Here is a 24723-nt window from a genome sequence, read left to right as displayed (position 1 = left end):
CCACTACTACTACTACTACCACTACTACTACCACTACTAGTACTACTACCACTACTACTACTACCACTACTACTACCACTACTACTACTACTACTACCACTACTACTACTACCACTACTACTACCACTACTACTACTACTACTACCACTACTACTACTACTACCACTACTACTATTACTATTTGCGGCTGCTTCCATTAGGGGGCGCCACAGTGGATCATCCGTCTCCATCTCTTCCTGTCCTCTGTATCTTCCTCTGTCACACCAGCCACCTGCATGTCCTCCCTCACCACATCCATAAACCTCCTCTTTGGCCTTCCTCTTCTCCTCTTCCCTGGCAGCTCCATATTCAGCATCCTTCTCCCAGTATACCCAGCATCTCTCCTCCACACATGTCCAAGCCATCTCCATCTTGTCTCTCTTGCTTTGTCTCCAAACCGTCCAACCTGAGCTGTCCCTCTGACATACTCGTTCCTCATCCTGTCCTCCTCCACCACTCCCAGCTCACGAACACCTTTAGTAGCTCTTTAATAGGAAAATAATAATTTCACATTTCTCATTGTATATATATATATTTTTTTTTAAATTTAAATGCAAAAAATACCCATTCAGGAATCAGCATAACAGCAATGTACATAATACTCCAAACAGAAAACAGAAACTGACTATGAACAAAACAGACTGTGTGTCGTCTCCTTTCACCCCGTTTACTGTAAAGCGACTTGCAGTATTAGAACAGCGCTATATAGGACTGATTTATTATTATTATTATTATTATTATCATTATTATTATTATTATTATTATTAAATATAACAATGTCCTTTAAAATGAAAAAAAAAATACATAAACTGAATAAAATATAACAAATCAAATAAAAAGGAAAAACAACTGCGTTAAAACGGACGATGAATAATTTTTTTTAAATCGTTAAAATAAACTGAAAAGACATCTCGTCGTGTAAGCGGCTTTGGGCGTCGTGTGGGTGACGTCATCGGGAGTGGGGGGGCGGGGACCGGGAGGTGATTGACAGCAGGGAGCCGCTAGTCCCTCGGTGTTTTGCCGCTCCTCCATGATGTCTGTTGTGTGGGATGGGGAGTAGCCTCGACCTCTCTTCTCTCTCTCTCTCTCTCTCTGGGACGCCGCCGCACCGTGCGAAACCCTCCGCAGTGCCGAATCCGCTCCGTTGCCAAGGTGAGGGTCTCTTTTTATCGAGCTCTTCGCGCGTTGGCATCCTCGGGGGGGGGGTAGGGGTCGACGTCCCCGTTGATTGACAGATGTCACGTCGCGTCGTCGATTGTCTTCGTGGCCGCGACGATCGGAAATCGGTGGTGTCGTTTTGGGGGTTTTGCTGTTTAACGATCGGGACCATTTGCCCTCCCGTCGCGTCTTTACCAGCTCAGGAGATCCGTCGTCCTGTCGTGCGTCCTCCGCGGCGGACCGCCGGGCCTGGGGGGAGGGGGGAGGGAGGGGGGAGGGGTGGTGGTGGCGCCCTGTGCAGCATTGTTGTGTGGTATTGTTCGGCGTTGTGTCGGCGTGTGTTTGGTGAAAAGGACGGTGGGGGGGGGGGGGGGACAGCAGACCAACAGGGCCGTGCCACCGCGCTGCCCCCCCCCCCCACCGCCGGTTTGACCTCCTCCTCCGCTAGATTCCAGGCCGGCCGCCGGCACAAACCCGCGTCTGTCTTCCGGTACCCGGTTGTGTTGTGTCGTTAACGGCGCGTCAGAATAACTTGTGTGTTTTCTGTGACGTGAGTTGGAAAACCTTCGTCCTTTGCAGCAGCAACTGACAGCCAGCCGGTCTGCAGCACAGACTGCTGGGGTGCTTAGCGTGCTTTATACTGGTGGTGCTGGTGGTGTTACTATTATGGGCTGCAGCACAGACTGCTGGGGTGCTTAGCGTGCTTTATACTGGTGGTGCTGGTGGTGGTGTTATTATGGTCTGCAGCACAGACTGCTGGGGTGCTTAGCGTGCTTTATACTGGTGGTGCTGGTGGTGTTACTATTATGGGCTGCAGCACAGACTGCTGGGGTGCTTTATACTGGTGGTGCTGGTGGTGGTGTTATTATGGTCTGCAGCACAGACTGCTGGGGTGCTTAGCGTGCTTTATACTGGTGGTGGTGGTGGTGTTATTATGGTCTGCAGCACAGACTGCTGGGGTGCTTTATACTGGTGGTGGTGGTGGTGTTATCATGGTCTGCAGCACAGACTGCTGGGGTGCTTAGCGTGCTTTATACTGGTGGTGGTGGTGGTGTTATCATGGTCTGCAGCACAGACTGCTGGGGTGCTTAGCGTGCTTTATACTGGTGGTGGTGGTGGTGTTATTATGGTCTGCAGCACAGACTGCTGGGCTGCTTAGCGTGCTTTATACTGGTGGTGGTGGTGGTGTTATTATGGTCTGCAGCACAGACTGCTGGGGTGCTTAGCGTGCTTTATACTGGTGGTGGTGGTGGTGTTATTATGGTCTGCAGCACAGACTGCTGGGGTGCTTAGCGTGCTTTATACTGGTGGTGCTGGTGGTGGTGTTATTATGGTCTGCAGCACAGACTGCTGGGGTGCTTTATACTGGTGCTGGTGGTGGTGTTATTATGGTCTGCAGCACAGACTGCTGGGGTGCTTTATACTGGTGGTGGTGGTGGTGTTATCATGGTCTGCAGCACAGACTGCTGGGGTGCTTAGCGTGCTTTATACTGGTGGTGCTGGTGGTGTTATGGGCTGCAGCACAGACTGCTGGGCTGCTTAGCGTGCTTTATACTGGTGGTGCTGGTGGTGGTGTTATTATGGTCTGCAGCACAGACTGCTGGGGTGCTTAGCGTGCTTTATACTGGTGGTGCTGGTGGTGGTGTTATTATGGTCTGCAGCACAGACTGCTGGGGTGCTTAGCATGCTTTATACTGGTGGTGCTGGTGGTGTTATGGGCTGCAGCACAGACTGCTGGGCTGCTTAGCGTGCTTTATACTGGTGGTGGTGGTGGTGTTATTATGGGCTGCAGCACAGACTGCTGGGGTGCTTAGCGTGCTTTATACTGGTGGTGGTGGTGGTGTTATTATGGGCTGCAGCAGTGCTTAGCGTGCTTTATACTGGTGGTGGTGGTGGTGTTATTATGGGCTGCAGCACAGACTGCTGGGGTGCTTAGCGTGCTTTATACTGGTGGTGCTGGTGGTGTTATGGGCTGCAGCACAGACTACTGGGGTGCTTAGCGTGCTTTATACTGGTGGTGGTGTTGTTACTATTATGGGCTGCAGCGAATACACCACCTCCCTGTGCAGCATCACCCCGCTCGTATCAGGCCCGGCGAAAAGCCTTTATTCATTTACTGTTTTATCAGGGGATGGGATCACGTTTACTGACCAGGCGTGTTTGTGCATAGTCACGACACATACAGATACACGCACGGGTACAGGTACACACACGGGTACAGATACACACGGGTACAGGTACACACGGGTACAGATACACACACGGGTACAGGTACACACGGGTACAGATACACACACGGGTACAGGTACACACGGGTACAGATACACACACGGGTACAGGTACACACGGGTACAGATACACACACGGGTACAGGTACACACGGGTACAGATACACACACGGGTACAGGTACACACACGGGTACAGATACACACACGGGTACAGGTGCAGGTGCAGGCTGGTAGGATGAAGGAACGCTGTCACTACCCACACTATCACCACATCTGTGGAATATTGGACACATATCGCATTATAGCACACACATACACACACACACACACACACACACACACACACACAACAGTAATTCAATATCATCGTGTATATCTTCCACTGAATTTCATCCATTGGGATGAAATTCATTAAGTCATATAATGATTCACATTTTTATTGTCTGACTGGAGGATAATGAGAATCTATGACGTAAAGTGTCTCACTAAATGAGGTGTGGAATATATGAGGGAGCATTGTGTAAAAACTAGTTTTGGTTTGATATTATACTTAACATTACCAAACACTTCAGTGGGATGAACCTCGGCTGGATTCTTAAACATGGTGTTTTTACATATGTCACGCAGATATCACTATATATATATCACTATGTATCACGATATGCACCACGATATGTATCATGATATGTATCATGAACTATCATGATATATGTCATGATATACATACATCAACATTGTGTCAAATCCCCTCTGATTATTGTGCATTTTGTACTTCCAGGTCATGCAGCAGGAGCGTTGGGTGTAGAAATAGATGAATACAGTACAGGGTTGGTATTTAAAGCCGGGGAGACTGAAGTCTTCTCATGCAGTATTAAATAGCACAGACAGGATTATTCAACTAATAATATACAGACTGCAGACTGTTGTCTCAAACCAAGTGAAAGATGAATATTAAGCGGCTGGCATTCAGGCTGCTGCGGCACGTCTCGCTTCACCTCCATTTTCTTTGTCAGCTGTTCTTTTGTGCAACAGGCGGTGTCTGGTTGTTGTCTGGCTGGGGGCCCAGTCTGCCACCCAGATATATCTGCTGCCCCTATATGCCCTGCTCAGGTCTGTTCTCCTGTCCCTATATGCCCCTCTCAGGTCTGTTCTACTGTCCCTATATGCCCCGCTCAGGGCTGTTCTACTGTCCCTATATGCCGCTCTCAGGGCTGTTCTACTGTCCCTATATGCCCCGCTCAGGGCTGTTCTACTGTCCCTATATGCCCCGCTCAGGGCTGTTCTACTGTCCCTATATGCCCCGCTCAGGGCTGTTCTACTGTCCCTATATGCCCCTCTCAGGGCTGTTCTGCTGTCCCTATATGCCCTCTCAGGGCTGTTCTACTGTCCCTATATGCCCCTCTCAGGGCTGTTCTACTGTCCCTATATGCCCCTGCTCAGGGCTGTTCTACTGTCCCTATATGCCCCGCTCAGGTCTGTTCTACTGTCCCTATATGCCCTGCTCAGGTCTGTTCTGCTGTCCCTATATGCCCCTCTCAGGCTGTTCTACTGTCCCTATATGCCCCTCTCAGGGCTGTTCTACTGTCCCTATATGCCCCTCTCAGGGCTGTTCTACTGTCCCTATATGCCCCGTTCAGGGCTGTTCTACTGTCCCTATATGCCCCGCTCAGGGCTGTTCTACTGTCCCTATATGCCCCTCTCAGGGCTGTTCTACTGTCCCTATATGCCCCGTTCAGGGCTGTTCTACTGTCCCTATATGCCCCGCTCAGGGCTGTTCTACTGTCCCTATATGCCCCTCTCAGGGCTGTTCTACTGTCCCTATATGCCCCTCCCAGGGCTGTTCTACTGTCCCTATATGCCCCTCTCAGGGCTGTTCTGCTGTCCCTATATGCCCCGCTCAGGGCTGTTCTACTGTCCCTATATGCCCCGCTCAGGGCTGTTCTACTGTCCCTATATGCCCCTCTCAGGGCTGTTCTACTGTCCCTATATGCCCCTCTCAGGTCTGTTCTGCTGTCCCTATATGCCCCTCTCAGGGCTGTTCTGCTGTCCCTATATGCCCCGCTCAGGGCTGTTCTACTGTCCCTATATGCCCCTCTCAGGGCTGTCCTACACAGCCTGCATGCAGCATGAGACAGAAGATCTGTCCATAGATACAGACAGCAGACATGATGTGCATGTGAAGTGATGGAGGCTGTTGTTGTGCGTTAGTGATGGAGGTGTATTGTGTTACAGCCTGTCTGTGGCATGCTGCTTGGAATGATTCATGTGTTTTTGTCAAATGCTTCCTTTAAATTGAGGCTATATATATATATATATATATATATATATATATATATATATATATATATATATATATATAGCCGGAGGGCGTTGCTGGGGAGAGGGACGTCTGCAGTGCCCTACTTAGCTTGTTGCCACCGCGACACTACCCCGGAGAAGCGGCTGAAGATTAATGGATACATATGAATGGATGAAGGTGAATGGATGCATATGAATGGATGAAGGTGAATGGATGCATATGAATGGATGAAGGTGAATGGATGAAGATGAATGGAATCATATGAATGATGCATATGAATGGATGAAGGTGAATGGATGAAGATGAATGGATGCATATGAATGGATGAAGGTGAATGGATGAAGGTGAATGGATGAAGGTGAATGGATGCATATGAATGGATGAACGTCATTGGCTGCATATGAATGGATGAAGATGAATATATGCATATGAATGGATGAAGGTGAATGGGTGAAGATGAATGGATGCGTATGAATGGATGAAAGTGAATGGATGCATATGAATGGATGAATATGAACTAGGGTTTTGTTTGTGAAGTGGACCTTGAGACGGGGCACGTGTTGCGTGATGCATGGCACTATCGGCGGCCGCAAGCCATCCTTTGTGAATTCGCCAGTGGGCGTCTGGGCAGAGTGGTTGTTGTTTGGGCTGGTTTAACTGCGCCCTCCTTCATTCCTCTCAGCACACGGAGAGCTGCCTTCTCTCCTACTCTGCTCTATGCTGGACGGTTACAGCGCGTAACCAGAGCAGCGAAATATTCCCTTCTCGGTATTTCCGTAGTAGCGACGAGCAGCATCATATTTAGTTCGTTAGCGTGCGATAAATGTCGACTGAGCTCCGAACCGCTCCGCCATGCGGGCAAACCAGGGACGCTTCCACTTCCGCGTTTACCAGGGGCGTGGTTGGCCGGCCGACCAAATCAAGTAACTTCAATGACGTTGTTGGTCACCTGATCCAGCGGCCCAATCGTGTCATACTGATCAGTCAGTCAGTCAGTCAGAGACATTTGCGTCTGTAGGGCTTGTCCGTTGGTCCATCCATCCATCCATCCATTATCAGAACCGCTTATCCGGTTCTCAGGGTCGCCTGACCTAGTCCAGCCAAAAATCCACATATGTGAGATGCAGTTACTAACTGCATCTCACATATGTGGATGACGGAACTACAGTCCGTGAGCTGACGGAACTACAGTCTGTACTGAAAGAAGGCTAAAATAAGTCTACCTAGCGTCCGTATTAGTGGTGGTAAGTTTGGATCTTTTTAGTGAGTCGGATCTTTGAATCTTGTTCTGTAAAATCAACGAGAGTTCCCCCCCCCCCACATCTTCTGTTCGTTTCCTTGGAACTGGTGTGGCGCTACCACAAGAGGGGGTACGTCACCTTTTGAAGTTCAGAAAAACTACTGGCGCAACAAAGGAACTGGCTGTCCTGCCTGCGTGGATATGTTAATTTTCTGAAATACAAACCAGCAGGATTTGCATAGAAAAAAGAGAGAAAAACACACAGTAGGGTTTAAGTTGTAGAGAGGTTCAGAGTATTTTTTTCATTTTCGTGTTGTACAGCACTTCGCTTTTATTTAAAAATGGGTTTGGTTTGGTCGCGATGTGAGTCTAGAAAGGGCAGTGTAACCGGTTATTTTCTTGCCCGGTGCGGGATTCGATACGTGGTTTACTGCACCACAAGGCGACATCACTAACCGCTCGGCTAAAGGGTCAGACTCGTTAGCTAGGGGCTAACGTGTCTTGTTAGTAGTTTACAGTCGTCACCCTCCCCGGAAGCGCGCCTTCGCGCTTTGTTCTTCCCGCGCTCCGAAGAGACTTCTGAGGATCTGCACACTTCCGGATCCCACCAGTGTAACCGGTCATTTTCTTGCCCGGTGCGGGATTCGATACGGGGTGTACTGCACCACAAGGCGACATCACTAACCGCTCGGCTAAAGGGTCAGACCCGTTAGCTAGGGGCTAACGTGTCTTAATAGTAGTTTACAGCAGTAATCGCGCCTCATTTGATAGTGTTTTGTATGCCGGCGCCATTTGTATAACGAGGGCAGGCGGACAAGAGCGGCCATTTTGTGCGAGTCTTGTGGGTCATTCTCAATCACGTGATTTTTTTCCTTGACAACGAACAGCTCCGCCATGTTGGAGGACATCTAGACCTTAGCAACCACTGTTTCCACCGAAGTTCTCGTCGATCCGTGTTTCCAAGAACGACCATTTTTTAGCTAAAATCGGACAAACGGCTCGACTGGAACAACCAAAAAACGGCGCTTAAATGAACCATTGTTAAATATGGAAGCACGATAGCTCCTCTGTATGAATCGAACCTTGACACAAATGCCGTCCACTCAGACGGGTTAGAAACCGTTCAGCATCGAGCAGTGAGAGCAACACCGACTGGAGCCGTTGTCCTCCAACATGGCGGACGTGTTGCCGTCATGTGATATGTGACGTAATATGAGAATAACCCCATCGTGTTGTCACTCTGTTCGTTTAGATTGTTTGTGCTTCACCAATCAATGCTTCACATAACTAATGGGCCGATAGAATTATTTGAATAAATGTTAAACTGAGAAAATACGTATGGTTTGTATCTTATCGTAAACTACTAATAAGACATATTAGCCCCTAGCTAACGGGTCTGATCCGGAAGTGTGCAGATCCTCGGAAGTCTCTTCGGAGCGCGGGAATAACAAAGCGCGAGGGCGCGCTTCCGGGGAGGGTGACGACTGTTAACCACTAATAAGACCCGTTAGCCGAGCGGTTAGTGACGTCGCCTTGTGGCGCAGTACACTCCGTATCGAATCCCGCACCGGGCAACAAAATAAACGGTTACATTATGAATTATTAACGACTGATTGCTTCGTTAACATGTTTAACACTTGGTTAAGGAAAATACATGAAATGTGTAACCCTACTTTTAACAGGGCAGGCATTCACTCAAAGGTTTCAAGTTGTACACGTCAGGTTACGTCCACAATCCGTCCGTCCGTCCGCTCGTCCTCATAATGGTGGACGTAACGTGATGTGTACAGCCTGAAACTCTTCACCGTTTGCTGGCAGCAGGTGGAAGTTCGTCGACAAACTTTCACCGGCAGTTTTTAATTTTCATTCCGTGCACGTGGTTGACATGTATCCACGGTAAATCTTGCAGGCATCGCGAAAAATATGCCATTGCCAACAAACAGGAAACTGGTATGACCGCTGCAGTAGAAACCGGAAGTCAGTGGACTACAGTAATGCACAGAGCCGAGCCGATTGGACAAAAATCCGCAAACAAATAGGAGGGAAGTCACATGTGTCACGTGGCTCACAAACTGACAGGAAGCGATCCACAAATGTGCGGAACCTTGTTTTTCACCTGTACACGTGGACCCACAAACGTGTTCATATCTCTTTACATGTATGTATTGTGATTAAACTTCTTACAGTTGTTAAACCTATAAAATTTTTATGTGAAATTAGAATACGTGTTTACAGAGTAAGTTATGCATATTTGCAAATCGCTCTTTATTTTTGTGGATATGACTACACAACACAAATTAAAAAAAATACATGTTTGTGGATTGTGAAATATTTGTGGATCATGGTACATGTTTGTGGATTGTCTTCTGTGGGTAAAAACTAAGAGTCCAAAAAAAACTTGCATACTTCTGACCCCACCCCACCACTGGCATTTCTGGTATTACTGGTGTTATTGGTATTACTGGTATTACTGATGTTACTGGTATTACTTGTGTTATTGTTGTTACTGGTGTGATGAGTGTCGATGGTGCGTTGTGTGCTTTCCGTCTGTAGGTGAGGTGGTTTTAAGGAGCAGCCGTCAACATGGACACCACCACCTCCATCAAGATGACCACGCTGGCCATCCAGAACCTCTTCAGCTACGTGGAGGAGGAGAACCTGGCAGCGCTGAAGGCTCATCTGGACCGCTTCAAGGAGGTGGACGGCCGCAGCGATGTGAGCACTTCCTCTTAAACTACACATTCAGCTCCATGTTAACTCATCATCTGAATCACCGCCAGCACCTCTTAAACGTGTTGTCGAGACCTTTCTGGATGTAAATCCCAATATCAGAAATGAGATCCCCAGAGGGGGAGTCACTTATTTCTAGAAGGTTCTTAGAAATGTCATCGTGTTGAAACAAGTGAAATCATTTTGTCACATTGCAGATATTTTCATTATTGTGTATTTGTGTGTTTGTGTCATGTGTTCGTGTGTTTTGTTGTGTGTTTGTGTGGTTTTCAGAATGGTCAGACTCCATTGATGCTGGCTGCGGAGCAGGGCAGTCTGGAGATCATTCAGGAGCTCATCAGGAGAGGAGCCAATGTCAACCTGGACGACGTGGTGAGGAGATGCAGACACCTCCTAACCTCCTCATTCATCTCTCTCTCCAGCTGTATCTCTACCTCTCTCTGTCTGTCTGTGTTGCTCTGTCTCTCCATGTCTGTATTTCTTTATCTCTCCCTTTCTGTGTGTGCTGTCTCTCTCTGTGTCTGTATTTCTATCTGTCCATGTGTTTGTTATTCTCTCCCTCCATGGGCCTCTTCACCTCAGGGTCCTCCTACATAAAAGAAGTCTGGCTCTCTGAGGTTTCCCTGGTAACGGGCTCTGTGTGTTTCCATAGTGACCCATCTTTCTCTCTCTCTCTCTCGCTCTCTCTTGCTCTCTCTTGCTCTCTCTGTCACTGTCTCTCTCTCGCTCTCTGTCTCTCTGTCTCTCTGTCTCTCTCGCTGTCTGTCTCTCTGTCTCTGTCTCTCTCTCTATCGCTCTCTGTCTCTCAATTGAATTCTTCAATTCAACTGAGTGATTTCCATTGGTATTGGCATAATGTATACATGTCCACATATTACCAAAGGTTAAAGTATAAATGAAATAGGAATAAAATAAGATGAAATAAAATAAATTGCGTAGTAAAGCATTTTATTCTTCACATGACATTGTTCTGATAGTAAGTATTGGGAAAGAATAAAAAGTAGAATAAATGTGCTGATTAGACTACAGTGACTACAGCCTTTGTGTGTTTCTTGGATTATGATGTGAAATGTTCACAGAAGGTTGAATCAGTTCATCTGGACACAACGTTTATTGACAGATACATTTCATCACCATCTAAGGGCCCAGACACACCAAACTGATGAAGGGAGACTGTTGCGTCGCCTCGCATTGCCTGCCATCTGGGCTAAAAAATAGCACTTGAACACATCGCAAAGACTACAGCTGACAGCCAACTAGCATGTACGTTCTGCACTGATTCACTGAGCTGAACAGCCAATCAGAGTGACCTCTCTCACCGACGGGCTCCGCCCATTCAACATGCTGAATCAGCCGAAAAGCTGCCGACAAGGGGTCCGACTAGTGCGGGACACACTGCAAAAACTAGGGTCACAGACGCTCACCAACAGCCTGACATTGGCTGACGGCCGACTGTCGGCCTGGTGTGTCGGGGCCCTAAGTGACCTCTTCAGTCTCAACTGACTGCAGGTGTCCCACCCTTATAAACAATACAGTGGCATAACGACCCAAACCAACGACCAGTTTCATATGCAAATATGGGTGTCACCATTAACAAGAGTTTCAATGGCCATGTGTACTGTTCACAGAGGATTGGGGAACAGCTGCAATCACCGCATTGTAAGATGGTGACAGATGTACTCTTAGCGCCCCCCCAGTTCAGGGATGGTCATTCTCTCTTCACATAGATGGCCTCTTTGACTCCCTGTTCAAACTGCCATTCCTCACTATGAAGGATGAGGAGGTGCACATCCTCATTCTGAAAGAGTGGCCACTAGTCTGTAGATGGTGTAGACTGTGGAGTCCTGGTCTGTAGATGGTGTAGACTGTGGAGTCCTGGCCTGTAGATGGTGTAGACTGTGGAGTCCTGGTCTATAGATGGTGTAGACTGTGGAGTCCTGGTCTATAGATGGTGTAGACTGTGGAGTCCTGGCCTGTAGATGGTGTAGACTGTGGAGTCCTGGTCTATAGATGGTGTAGACTGTGGAGTCCTGGTCCGTAGATGGTGTAGACTGTGGAGTCCTGGTCCGTAGATGGTGAAGACTGTGGAGTCCTGGTCTGTAGATGGTGTAGACTGTGAAGTCCTGGTCTGTAGATGGTGTAGACTGTGGAGTCCTGGTCTGTAGATGGTGTAGACTGTGGAGTCCTGGTCTGTAGATGGTGTAGACTGTGGAGTCCTGGTCTATAGATGGTGTAGACTGTGGAGTCCTAGCCTGTACGTGGTGTAGACTGTGGAGTCCTGGTCTGACGTGTTAGCTCTCCTGTGTTGTGTCATCGTCTTGGCCAGCGTCTGTTTAGTTTCCCTGATGTACAAGTCACAGCAATCCTCCTGGCACTTAACAGCTACACTATATTGCTCTGTTTGTACTGGGGAACCTGATCCTTAGGGTGGACCAACTTCTGGCGCAGCGAGTTTTAGGGTTTGAAAGCAACTGAGACGCGGTGTTTAGAAAATACGCGTCTCAACTGTTCCGACCCTCCTGCCACATACGGAATCACCACTGGTTTACACTTAGACAGCTGTTGTCCTTCTCCTCTCTTCGATTGGCTCGTGCACTGTTTGGGCGTCTTCCTGGCTTTGACAAATGCCATGTTAGGATAACCTGTCGTAAGAGGATGGCCCCATGAATTCACATTTGCAGCAGCCTCACCCAGTACCGTCCACGCAGTGTCTTTGTTCACGTCTGTGTCTAAATTTGTCTTCGTTTGATGGCTGGGAGAGGTGGTGTTGGATCGGCTGAGAGAGCTTGGTCTGCTGCATCCCGTGGGCCCAAGGACCACAGCCCTGACCAGAGCTGAGCCCGAAGTGGAAACACCGAGGGCGGTCTGACAGGATGCGGAAGCGGGGCAGGCTAAGCTAACTGCTCGCCCATGCAGACCGGCAGTTCCAACAGTCATCCTGGCTGGTGTTCGTTCTCCTGGACAGTGATATTTTTTTTTTTGGTTTAGTTTAGATATATGTGTTAGTTTGTGTTCTTGTTATCGTTAATGGAGCAACTCTGAAGACCACTGAGTGCTTTACGTATCTGGGCAGTGCTGTGACAGATACAAACTCCTCTGACTTAGAAGTGGACAGAAGAATCCAAGTGGCCACAAAAGTCTTTGGTGCTGTCCGACTTTGGTCCCACCATGACATGAGCCTGACAACAAAGATCAAGGTCTACAACACAGCTTTTCTCCCGTCTCTACTACACTCCACTGAATGCATAACACCAGCATACAGCTTCGTCATCTGCGAAAGCTGCTGCGAATCAGACGGGTACCTGCAGTCACTGTATTATTTATAAGGGTGGGGTACCTGCAGTCAGTGCAGACTGAAGAGGTCACTTAGATGATGATGAGGGGGAGGTCTGCGACACCACCTATCTCCCACTTACAATGCCGTCCTTTCGTCTCTACCCAGGAGACTCAAGAAGCCTAGCCTCCAAGAACAACAGTCGGTCACTAACGGCTCCAACGACTCTCATGACCACTGAACAATGAAGTCGAAACTAACACCCCCAACGACCGTCGCTGCTAAACAAATGCAAATCAATAGCTCTGATGGCGACGGGCGCAGCCAAACATCGGTACACAAAAGAGCCACTCATATCTATGGCTCTGTTAGCGATGGGCGTTGGTAAACATCGGGACACAAAGAGCCATGGACATCTATAGCTCTGACAACGACTCCTAGAGGATAAATTCTGAGTCTCATCACCGGCCAGTCAGACTAGCTTGGTCTAGTCAGAAAGGCACGAACCGAGGAAGCCTCTTGGATGAGAGGCGAAACGTCTTCACAGATATATACCAAGTCCAGTTGCACTTGATTCAACTCCTTTGGAGTTTCTGTCAATAAACGTGGTGTCCAGATGAACTGATTCACCTTTCTCTGATCTGTTACCTGGCTTACTGAGCATGCATTAAGTATAAGTATGATATTGTGGCTCTTGTGTTTCAACATTGTCTCTAAAAAGAATACATATTGTCCTTATTGTTACTTAAATGTCTCTGTCTCTCAGGACTGCTGGTCAGCTCTGATCTCGGCCGCCAAAGAAGGACACGTGGATGTTGTCAAAGAGCTTCTGGACAACAGTGCTTATATTGAACACAGAGACATGGTGAGGAGTCACACACACCCGCGTGTTGACCATGTGCTCACGGGCCTCATCTAAATGTAGTCATCTACCACATACAGTCACAGGAAGGTAGTAGTCTGTCCAGCTGCATTTTTATGATGATGTCATCTGTTTGGTTGTCATGGTGACGTGGGCAACGTCGGCTGACATCACGCCTTGCAACGGCCCTCCAGCATGGCTGCCACTGAAAACCACCGAGCCTTGGCTAACTGTGTGTGTGTGTGTGTGTGTGTGTGTGTGTGTGTGTGTGTGTTGTGTTTGTCTGAACAGGGGGGCTGGACTGCGTTGATGTGGGCAGCTTATAAAGGTCGTGTGGAGGTCACCAAGATTTTGCTGGAGAATGGAGCCAACCCCAACACCACCGGGCAGGTGAGTGCAGACACAGCTGGGGGCGGAGCTGGTCAGGGGGCGACGCCCACAACCCGCTAAAGCTCATTCTGCTGTTCGTTTCTGTTTCTTGCCACTTATTGATGCTGTACAGCACTTTGTCCTTTTTTATTTTGTCATCGTGCAGTACGTTGGACTGTGGTGGTTGTTTTTAAATATGCTTCTAGATAAACTTGACTTAAAGCATTTCCTCCTGTCTGTCTCTCTCTCTCTCTCTCTCTCTCTCTCTCTCCCTCTCGCTCATCCAGCAATACAGTGTGTATCCCATTATCTGGGCAGCTGGACGAGGTCACTCAGATATTGTTAAACTTCTTCTGCAACACGGAGCGAAGGTCAACTGTTCAGACAAGGTGAGTCCTTCCTAACCCTCCTCATCTTCAACCTCACCCGTCTGTCAAAAAAACTCACTGAATTTTCATCACCCTGCTCACCCTCCACTCCCCGCTCGTGTGTGTTTGTGTGTGTGTGTGTGTGTGTGTGTGTGTGTGTCTGAAGCTAATCTCGCAAGCTACTGGACCTCTCAGCCTAACTTGTTTTGTGCACAGTTGTGACTGTGTGGTGAAATACTACCTCTTGTGATTGCGGTGATTAAAAACCTTTGAAAAGGTTTCTTCTCACGCTCACCACTCCCTCTCCTCATTTATTCTCCAGCTAGCTCGACCATAGTGTCATAGTCTCCACTGTTAAAACTCTGCTATAAAAATAAAATTTCAAGTGTAGAATTAATCACAGTCACAGCTGGAAATCAGCTCAGTAGCTACAATAAAACATTTCCCATGGCTGAGCTGTTGTCTTACTGTTGTTTTATGAATGAAAGTCAGTCAGCAGAGCAGCCATTCACCTTCATTCATCTTATATCATGAAAACCACAACGGTTAAACACACGTGACGTCTTTTAATAAGGGCTTTCAAATGATGACAGCCTGATCTCTGTCATTTCATGTCAGACTTGGTCACATCCGTGTGAGGGTCCACCTCGGACCATGACGGACAAAATGTTTTTATTAGGTAGATTTTTTTTTTGATTAAGCGCTGCATAATTGTTTTTTATTTATTTTATCTATTTTTTTTTAGCTTGAGTGTTACATAATAACAACTTGTTTTTTTTATTATTTTTATTTTTTAGCTTGAGCGTTGCATAATAACAACTTGTTTTTTTTATTATTTTTATTTTTTAGCTTGAGCGTTGCATAATAACAACTTGTTTTTTTAATTTTTAGCTTGAGCGTTGCATAATAACAACTTGTTTTTTTATTATTTTTATTTTTTAGGTTGAGCGTTGCATAATAACGTATTTATTTTTATTTTTTAGCTTGAGCGCTGCATAATAACAGCTTTTTTATTTGTTTTTTATTTATTTTATCTATTTTTTAGCTTGAGTGCTGCATAATAACTTTTATAATTATTTTCATCTATTTTTTTAGCTTGAGCGCTGCATAATAGAAAGTTTTTAATTTATTTTAATTTATTTTTTAGCTTGAGCGCTGCATAATAACAGCTTTTTTATTTGTTTTTATTTATTTTATCTATTTTTTAGCTTGAGTGCTGCATAATAACTTTTATAATTATTTTCATTTATTTTTTTAGCTTGAGCGCTGCATAATAGAAAGTTTTTAATTTATTTTTATTTATTTTTTAGCTTGAGTGCTGCATAATAACAACTTTTTAAATTTATTTTTTTATTTATTTTCATTTATTTTTTAGCTTGTGCGCTGCATAATAACTTTTTTATTTTTTTAATTTCATTTATTTTTTAGCTTGAGTGCTGCACAATAGAAACTTTTATTATTTTTTTAAATTTTTATTTATTTTTTAGCTTGGGTGCTGCACAGTAGCAACTTTCCCCCCCCCCACATTTCCTGTTCAGTCGACTTGGGCGCTGTGCAGAAGTCTTATAATGGCTGGAAAAACACTGGTTTACACACAGGTGAAAAAAAGGGTTTGGAGCACCGGAGAAGGGAGATACGTACTCGTGGAGGAGCTCTGCTCTGTACGGAGTGCACTCCTCTGCTTCTGACTGGGTTTCAGCTGAGTGGAGGAGGAGGTGGAGGACTTGGTGGTTTATTGAATTCTCAGCTTGTTATGGAATGAAACCAATCCCCTAAATGACCTCATATTTAATGTGATGCAATTAGACTTATGTGTGTGTGTGTGTGTGTGTGTGTGTGTGTGTGTGTGTGTGTGTGTGTGTGTGTGTGTGTGTGTGTGTGTGTGTGTGTGTTCTCAGTATGGTACCACTCCTCTGATCTGGGCGGCCAGGAAAGGACACTTTGACTGCGTGACTCACCTGTTGGAGAACGGTGCTGATGTCGACCAGGAGGGGGCGGTATGTTCACACTGCACACCACAGACTGTCCAGTCTCCTGCCCCTGGTGGTCAACCACGGCGGCATTCTCTCACACAGATCACAAAGTATTGTACTGATACCAAGGAAGGAAGGATGAGATATTTTCCTGTATTTCCAAGTCTGTAAATCCTCTTCTGTAAAATCTACCAACCTGGTTATATCACCGCATTGTTCTGAGTACAGTTTGTCTCAGATATTTTTTATAAAAGTGACTCTCACTTGGCTGGTTGTTTGTCTCCAGGATATTCTTTCAATAGAATAAGGAAAAGGATTTTTTTTTACTTTGAAAATCTAGTATATTTATTTGAAGATAAACAGTATTTTAACACTAGAACGATCAAGGCGGTCGTTATGACCGTTTTGGATTTTCAAAGTTTAATAACTTTGTGGGGAAAAAAGATCCTAAAATAGCATATATTTTTGCATTATGATGAGTTTTAGATCACTCGCACAAAAAAGGTTACGATAAGATCTACCTAAAACGACCGTGAGCGGTCAAAATGACCGCCTCGTGATGGTGTGCATCATGTCAGTATTTATGACGTGTGTTGGTCGCGTCATTTCCTTCGTTAAGTTCGTTGCTTTGTCCTAGAAACACACTAGCGCCCTCCAGTGCAGAGAAATAGTCTAAACTTGATGTTTGATTATGTCCACATGTCTGGTTACAGACGCACCATGACTACCACCGAGGCATTGCAGTATTTACAGGCGTCATTGTTTAAAAATAGTATTAAAGTTGTTAAAATGTTAATGTTGGTGTCAGTTAGTTTCTTAACAGACATGCTAACATATGTAATGCATTAATATCTCAGTTGGGTATTTATCTTGACAGAATATAGAGTTTAAAAACCGCGGCGGTCATTTGACTGCCCATGGTCGTTCTAGGTAGGAGTGAAATCCCGGTCGTTCTGGTTTTAAAATTCATGAAGACTGAGTGGCCTGTGAAGATGTAACGGTAGGTACATGTGCTGCAGCTAACATCCTGCTTCGGTCGCCTCTCTGTCTCCCCCTGTCTGCGGTAGAACTCCATGACGGCTCTCATCGTGGCGGTGAAGGGAGGCTTCGCCAAAGTGGTGAAGGAACTCCTGAAGAGGAACCCGAACGTCAACATGACGGACAAGGATGGAAACACCGCGCTGATGATTGCCGCCAAGGAGGGGCACACGGAGATCGTGCAGGACCTGCTGGACGCCGGGACGTACGTCAACATCCCAGACCGGGTAGGAACGAGCGCACACGTGACGCTGACCGACACGTTGGCAAAACGGGTGAACAGACATGAGGTGACATCACACAGCACAACACAGCGTGATGCAGAGGAGCGCAATCTGCAGCAAAGCAGCTGTGAAGCACGAGGCGACGCAACAACGCAACAGTCAAGACAGGGCAAAACAACACAATGACACACACACACACACACACACACACTGTAGTCTGCTTTCGACGTAACTTCTGCCTGTGTATTTAGGAACTTTTTCAACTCTGGGTGTGTGTGTGTGTGTGTGTGCGTGTGCACATGTGTGTGTGTGCGTGTGTGTGTGTGTGTTTCAGAGTGGAGACACGGTGCTGATCGGAGCGGTGCGTGGAGGTCATGTAGAGATCGTCAGAGCTTTGCTTCACAAATACGCCGACATCGACATCAGAGGGCAGGTGAGCAGTCCTGGTACCTGTTACATAGTACTGGTACCTGTTACATAGTACTGGTACCTGTTTCATAGCCCTGGTACCTGTTATATAGTACTGTTACATAGTACTGGTACCTGTTTCATACTAATGATACCTGTTTCATAGTCCTGGTACCCGTTTCATCGTACTGTTACATAGTACTGCTAAGGAGTATTGTTACATAGTACTGCTACAGAGTATTGTTGGGATCCAACATTACATAGTACTGTTACTGTGGAATCTAAAAGTTACATGGACTGTGGGTCAGTGCCATTACAACAGCTGATAATATTCTTATCATTATAATCTTTATAGTTTGTGCCTGGTGAACCATGAGTGGTACTAGTAGTAATAATCTCAGTGGCACGAGAAATACATCATGTTTTCTGTCGCACTCCAGTTGTACTAGTTGTAGATGTAGTAGTGTTAGTAGTGTTTGGTGTGATAACAGTAGGAGTGACAGTAGTAGCTCTAGTAGCAAGTAGTTGTAGTAGCAGTAGTAGCAGCAGTAGTTGCAGTAGTAGTAGCAGTAGTAGTTGTAGTAGTAGTAGCAGCAGCAGCAGTAGTAGCAGTAGTTGTTTTAGCAGTAGTAGCAGTAGTTGTAGTAGCAGTAGTAGTAGTAGTAGCAGCAGCAGTAGTAGCAGTAGTAGCAGTAGTTGTAGTAGTGGTAATAGCAGCAGTAGTAGCAGCAGTAGTAGCAGTACTTGTAGTAATAGTAGTAGCAGCAGTAGTAGTAGCAGTAGTTGTAGTAGTAGTAGCAGCAGTAGTAGTAGCAGTAGTTGTAGTAGGAGTAGCAGCAGTAGTAGCAGTAGTTGTAGTAGCAGTAGGAGCAGTAGTTGTAGTAGTAGCAGCATTAGTAGCAGTAGTAGCAGTACTTGTAGTAGTAGTAGTAGTAGCAGCAGTAGTAGTAGCAGTAGTTGTAGTAGTAGTAGCAGCAGTAGTAGTAGCAGTAGTTGTAGTAGGAGTAGCAGCAGTAGTAGCAGTAGTTGTGGTAGCAGTAGGAGCTGTAGTTGTAGTAGTAGTAGTAGTAGTAGTAGCATTAGTAGCAGTAGTTGTAGTAGTAGTAGTAGCAGTAGTTGTAGTAGCAGTAGTAGCAGTAGTTGTAGTAGTAGTAGTAGCAGCAGTAGTAGTAGCAGTACTTGTAGTAGTACTAGTAGCAGCAGTAGTAGTAGCAGTAGTTGTAGTAGGAGTAATAGTTAACGTTTAACTGAACAGCTGATTTGAGGATATTGTATGACTTGATAAACACACTGACAGAACTAGTTAGTTGTGTGGTCAGTGTGTAGTTGTGTGGTCAGTGTGTAGTTGTGTGGTCAGCGTGTAGTTGTGTGGTCAGTGTGTAGCTGTGTGGTCAGTGTGTAGCTGTGTGGTCAGCGTGTAGTTGTGTGGTCGGTGTGTAGTTGTGTGGTCGGTGTGTAGTTGTGTGGTCGGTGTGTAGCTGTGTGGTCAGTGTGTAGTTGTGTGGTCAGTGTGTAGCTGTGAGGTCAGTGTGTAGTTGTGTGGTCAGTGTGTAGCTGTGTGGTCAGTGTGTAGTTGTGTGGTCATTGTGTAGTTGTGTGGTCAGTGTGTAGTTGTGTGGTCAGTGTGTAGCTATGTGGTCAGTGTGTAGTTGTGTGGTCAGTGTGTAGCTATGTGGTCAGTGTGTAGTTGTGTGGTCAGTGTGTAGCTGTGTGGTCAGTGTGTAGCTGTGTGGTCAGTGTGTAGTTGTGTGGTCATTGTGTAGTTGTGTGGTCATTGTGTAGCTGTGTGCTCAGTGTGCCACTGTGTTGAAAGCAGTGTGTCTGGTGGGTTTCCAGGAGAACAAGACGGCGTTATACTGGGCAGTAGAGAAAGGAAACGCCACCATGGTCCGAGACATCCTGCAGTGTAACCCTGACACTGAGACCTGCACCAAGGTAACACACACACACATACACACACACGTCATTGTTTCCAAGAGAAGGTGTTTCCGGGCTACTTCTCGTGCCGGAGGGGTCCGAGACGTTTGGTTCAACCTTAATGCTGCTGCATACTTATGAGCACATTCAGCTTTACTGTGCCAACACAGCGTCAACAGCCACGCGGTCTCTTTAGCAGCGACGACCTTTGACCTCTTAAGATTGAATGACTCACATAGATAGTGGTGGTAATAGTACCAACAGTGGTAACAATACCCGGTACCTCTTCACGTGTCTTCTTCTGGTTTTCAGGATGGAGAGACTCCTTTGATCAAAGCCACCAAGATGAGAAACATCGACATTGTGGAGCTTCTGCTGGACAAAGGAGCCAAAGTGTCTGCAGTGGACAAGGTGTCACTCCTCTCTCATCATCATCATCATCATTCCATCTCTGTCACTTCTCTGTCATCATCATCATCATCATTCCATCTCTGTCACTTCTCTTTCATCATCATCATCATCATTCCATCTCTGTCACTTCTCTATCATCATCATCATCATTCCATCTCTCTGTCACTCCTCTATCCTCATCATCGTTCCATCTCTATGTCACTCTATCATCATCATCATCATTCTATCTCTCTGTCACTCCTCTATCATCATCATCATTATCTCTCTGTCACTTCTATATCATCATCATCATTCCATCTCGGTCACTTCTCTATCATCATCATCATCATCATTCCATCGCTCTGTTACTCCTCTATCATCATCATCATCATTCTATCTCTCTGTCACTCCTCTATCATCATCATCATTCCATCTCTCTGTCACTTCGCTATCATCATCATCATTCCATCTCAGTCACTTCTCTATCATCATCATCATCATCATTCCATCTCTCTGTTACTCCTCTATCATCATCATCATCATTCTATCTCTCTGTCACTCCTCTATCATCATCATCATTCCATCTCTCTGTCACTTCGCTATCATCATCATTCCATCTCGGTCACTTCTCTATCATCATCATCATCATCATTCCATCTCTCTGTTACTCCTCTATCATCATCATCATCATTCTATCTCTCTGTCACTCCTCTATCATCATCATCATTCCATCTCTCTGTCACTTCGCTATCATCATCATCATTCCATCTCAGTCACTTCTCTATCATCATCATCATTCCATCTCTCTGTTACTTCTCTATCATCATCATCATCATTCTATCTCTCTGTCACTCCTCTATCATCATCATCATTCCATCTCTCTGTCACTTCGCTATCATCATCATCATTCCATCTCGGTCACTTCTCTATCATCATCATCATCATCATTCCATCTCTGTTACTTCTCTATCATCATCATTGTCATCATCATTCCATCTCCTGTCACTTCTCTATCATCATCATTCCATCTCTCTGTCATTTCTCTATCATCATCATCATTCCATCTCAGTCACTTCTCTATCATCATCATCATTCTATCTCTCTGTCACTCCTCTATCATCATCATCATCATTCCATCTCTCTGTCACTTCTCTACCATCATCATCATCATTCCATGTCTCTGTCACTTCTCTATCATCATCATCACTATCTCTTTATCATCCGTCATCATTCTAGTATCACAGGAAAGATCTCTCTATCATCCGGCTGATGTTCTGACCTTTCACCTCCATGTTGGTATCCTTGCTGATTTGAAGCTTGTTCTGCTGTGCCGTTTTTGGTTATTGACTCAGTATGACATCACAGGAGAGGAGATGTCAGTGTGTGTAAACTTTTAAACTTGTATTGGTTCGTTAGGTTTGTAAACCTGACTTAGAAAGTGAAACACTAAATTAAAATCCCAACATCAGCCTCCACGTTCAGCCGTACAAACACTGACAGCTGCAGAATTCTCTAATTTAACTTTGCTGTTCCTAAGAACATTCATAATAATCCGCCCCCCTGTCCCGTGTTCAGCGAGGAGACACACCCCTTCACATCGCCATCCGTGGGCGGAGCCGCCGGCTGGCAGAGCTCCTCCTCCGAAACCCCAAAGATGGCCGCCTGCTGTACCGTCCCAACAAGGCCGGGGAGACGCCGTACAACATCGACTGCAGCCACCAGAAGAGCATCCTCACCCAGATCTTTGGAGCTCGTAAGTCTCCTGCTGCTCCACCGGGACACCAGGAGCTCAGACGAATTCTGAATATGAATCAAACGAGTCCTTCTAAAGTACAGCGGGGGGGGGGGGGGTTGGTATCTGTCTCTTTTGTGGTTCTGTGTGTGTGTGTTTTTATATTTGTGTGTGTGTGTTTGCAGGCCACCTCTCTCCCACCGAGTCGGATGGAGACATGCTGGGATATGATCTGTACTCCAGCGCTCTGGCCGACATCCTGAGCGAGCCGACCATGCAGCCGCCCATCTGTGTGGGTCTGTATGCCCAGTGGGGCAGCGGCAAGTCCTTCCTGCTCAAGAAACTGGAGGGTGAGTCGATCTCACACTCACACACACAGACTATCTTGTAACTCATGTCACAGGTTTGAGCCTGTGACGTGAGCCTATATGCTGATGAGACTCATCATTCACAGGAGTTTACTTGCTAGCCTTGCGCCTTGATTACATTTTTTACCAAGCGTTTGAATTTCTCTCAGTTCACACTTAGTTACAGTGATATTATTTCATCGATTTCAATTCTGGCACCATGGTTTGGACTAGTGCTTTCGACGGCTGTAGAAGCACCACCGGACAACTGGGCCGGTCCTGCTGGGCTCGCGCCGCGGCGGGGGAGCAGTCGCCCGCCTCTCTCCACTGCCGGCAGCCTGTCTCGTGGGGCCCCCTTCCATCTGTGGCTCGTCCGCGTCACGGCGGTGGGGGCGTCTTTGTGGGGCGGTGTCTGACGCCGCGCTGGAAGGCGGGCCGGTGGAGGGGATTGGGTTGGTGGTGTGCAGGGGCATACCGGCACAGCGCCGGGCCCCTCTTGTGGATCTGCACAGCTACTCCTGCCCATGCTCCTGCCTCACACATCCACCCCCCCCCGACCCCCCTGTCAGCTCCTTGCCCATTTTTTAGCATTTTTCAGAGTTCAGCAGTGGGTGGAGTTTGGCTCAGACCGGGGAGAGAGGTTACACTTTAAACTAAATAGATCAAATGTGAATGTCCCAGTCATCAGTGTTCATAACCAGTCATCATGTGATGACGTCAAGGAAATATGCATGAACATGTCTTTCTGTCTTCTATCAAAGATGACACCGAAGTTGATGTCTGCAGTGAGATTTATTTTTTAAACCAACCGAAAGACAGACAGACAGACAGACAGACAGACAGACAGACAGACAGACCGATAGATAGCTAGCTAGCTAGCTAGCTAGGTAGATACATACATACATACATACATACATACATACATACTTGGATGGATGGATGATGGATGGATGGATAGCTAGATACATGGATGGATGGATAGATACATGGATGGATTGATAGATACATGGATGGCCCAGGGTAAACCTCCTCTCCTTTCTTTAGATGAGATGAAGACGTTTGCCGGCCAGCAGGTGGAGCCGTTGTTCCAGTTCTCTTGGCTGGTGGTGTTTCTGTCTGTGCTGCTGTGCTGCTCCGTGGCCCTCGTCCTCGGCTTCACCGTAGATCCTAAGCTGGCCATGGCCGTGTCCCTCAGCCTGCTGGCCCTGCTCTACCTCTTCTTTGGTGAGAGGTGGAGGGATGAAACTAATACGTTATCTACTCTGTTAAACTGTACACCTCTGGGAAATCAAAACTACACACACACACACACACACACACACACACGACCAGTGGTTAGCGCGGTTGCCTCACAGCAAGAAGGTCCTGGGTTCGAGCCCCGGGGTAGTCCAACCTTGGGGGTCGTCCCGGGTCGTCCTCTATGTGGAGTTTGCATGGTCTCCCCGTGTCTGTGTGGGTTTCCTCCAGGGGCTCCAGTTTCCTGCCACAGTCCAAAGACATGTAGGTCAGGTGAATCGACGATACTAAATTGTCCCTAGCTGTGAATGTGTGTGTCGGCCCTGTGATGGACTGGCGGACTGTCCAGGGTGTCTCCCCGCCTGCCGCCCAATGACTGCTGGGATTGGCTCCAGCATCCCGCGACCCCAGTTGGGATAAGCAGCTTGGATAGTGGATGGATGGGCGGATATTCATTGTAAGAATATAATTCATTGTAAGAATACAATGTCGAATAAAGTGGCTGTGATATACATATAATGGTACTCAAAGTTCACAGTTTGGTATGTACTTCGGTTTTGGGGGTCAGCAAGAAAAAAACAAGAAAAGTAGAAAATATTTTGGTCCTTTATTTTGAAAAATATAAATATCCAGCAATGGCTCATTGGTCATAACAATCCACTCTGCATAACTGTCGTCCACTGACTTCCGGTTTCTACTGCCGCGGTCATACATACCAGTTTCCTGCTCCTGTACCGGTATGACCGCTGCAGTAGAAACCGGAAGTCAGTGGACGACAGTTATGCAGAGCGTTATGGGTCTCTCGTTTGCCGCTCGGACGGCAGCAACACCACAGGCTAACCAGGCTACCATGAGCATGCTGCAGCTAGGTGGTGCGCTGCCAAAACATT

General features: G+C 46.6%; 1 protein-coding gene across 1 annotated transcript in view; it reads left to right on the top strand.

The window, feature by feature from the left end:
* The first annotated feature begins 1076 nt into the window (after positions 1–1076).
* The window catches only part of kidins220b (kinase D-interacting substrate 220b), a 52667-nt gene continuing 29020 nt past the window's right edge, over positions 1077–24723 (top strand). Inside the window, exons 1-14 of the mRNA XM_056295181.1 lie at positions 1077–1191; positions 9519–9680; positions 9969–10067; positions 13736–13834; positions 14123–14221; positions 14488–14589; positions 16467–16565; positions 17609–17806; positions 18138–18236; positions 20048–20146; positions 20441–20539; positions 22094–22271; positions 22436–22600; positions 23642–23821. Of these exons, the coding sequence (XP_056151156.1) occupies positions 9549–9680; positions 9969–10067; positions 13736–13834; positions 14123–14221; positions 14488–14589; positions 16467–16565; positions 17609–17806; positions 18138–18236; positions 20048–20146; positions 20441–20539; positions 22094–22271; positions 22436–22600; positions 23642–23821 (1648 nt within the window). The 5' untranslated portion in view covers positions 1077–1191; positions 9519–9548. The remainder of the gene's footprint in view (positions 1192–9518; positions 9681–9968; positions 10068–13735; positions 13835–14122; positions 14222–14487; positions 14590–16466; positions 16566–17608; positions 17807–18137; positions 18237–20047; positions 20147–20440; positions 20540–22093; positions 22272–22435; positions 22601–23641; positions 23822–24723) is intronic.

Source organism: Lampris incognitus, chromosome 15 (genome assembly GCF_029633865.1).
Source record: "Lampris incognitus isolate fLamInc1 chromosome 15, fLamInc1.hap2, whole genome shotgun sequence".
Classification (NCBI taxonomy): Eukaryota; Metazoa; Chordata; class Actinopteri; order Lampriformes; family Lampridae; genus Lampris; species Lampris incognitus.
This window is presented reverse-complemented; position numbering and strand designations above follow the sequence as displayed.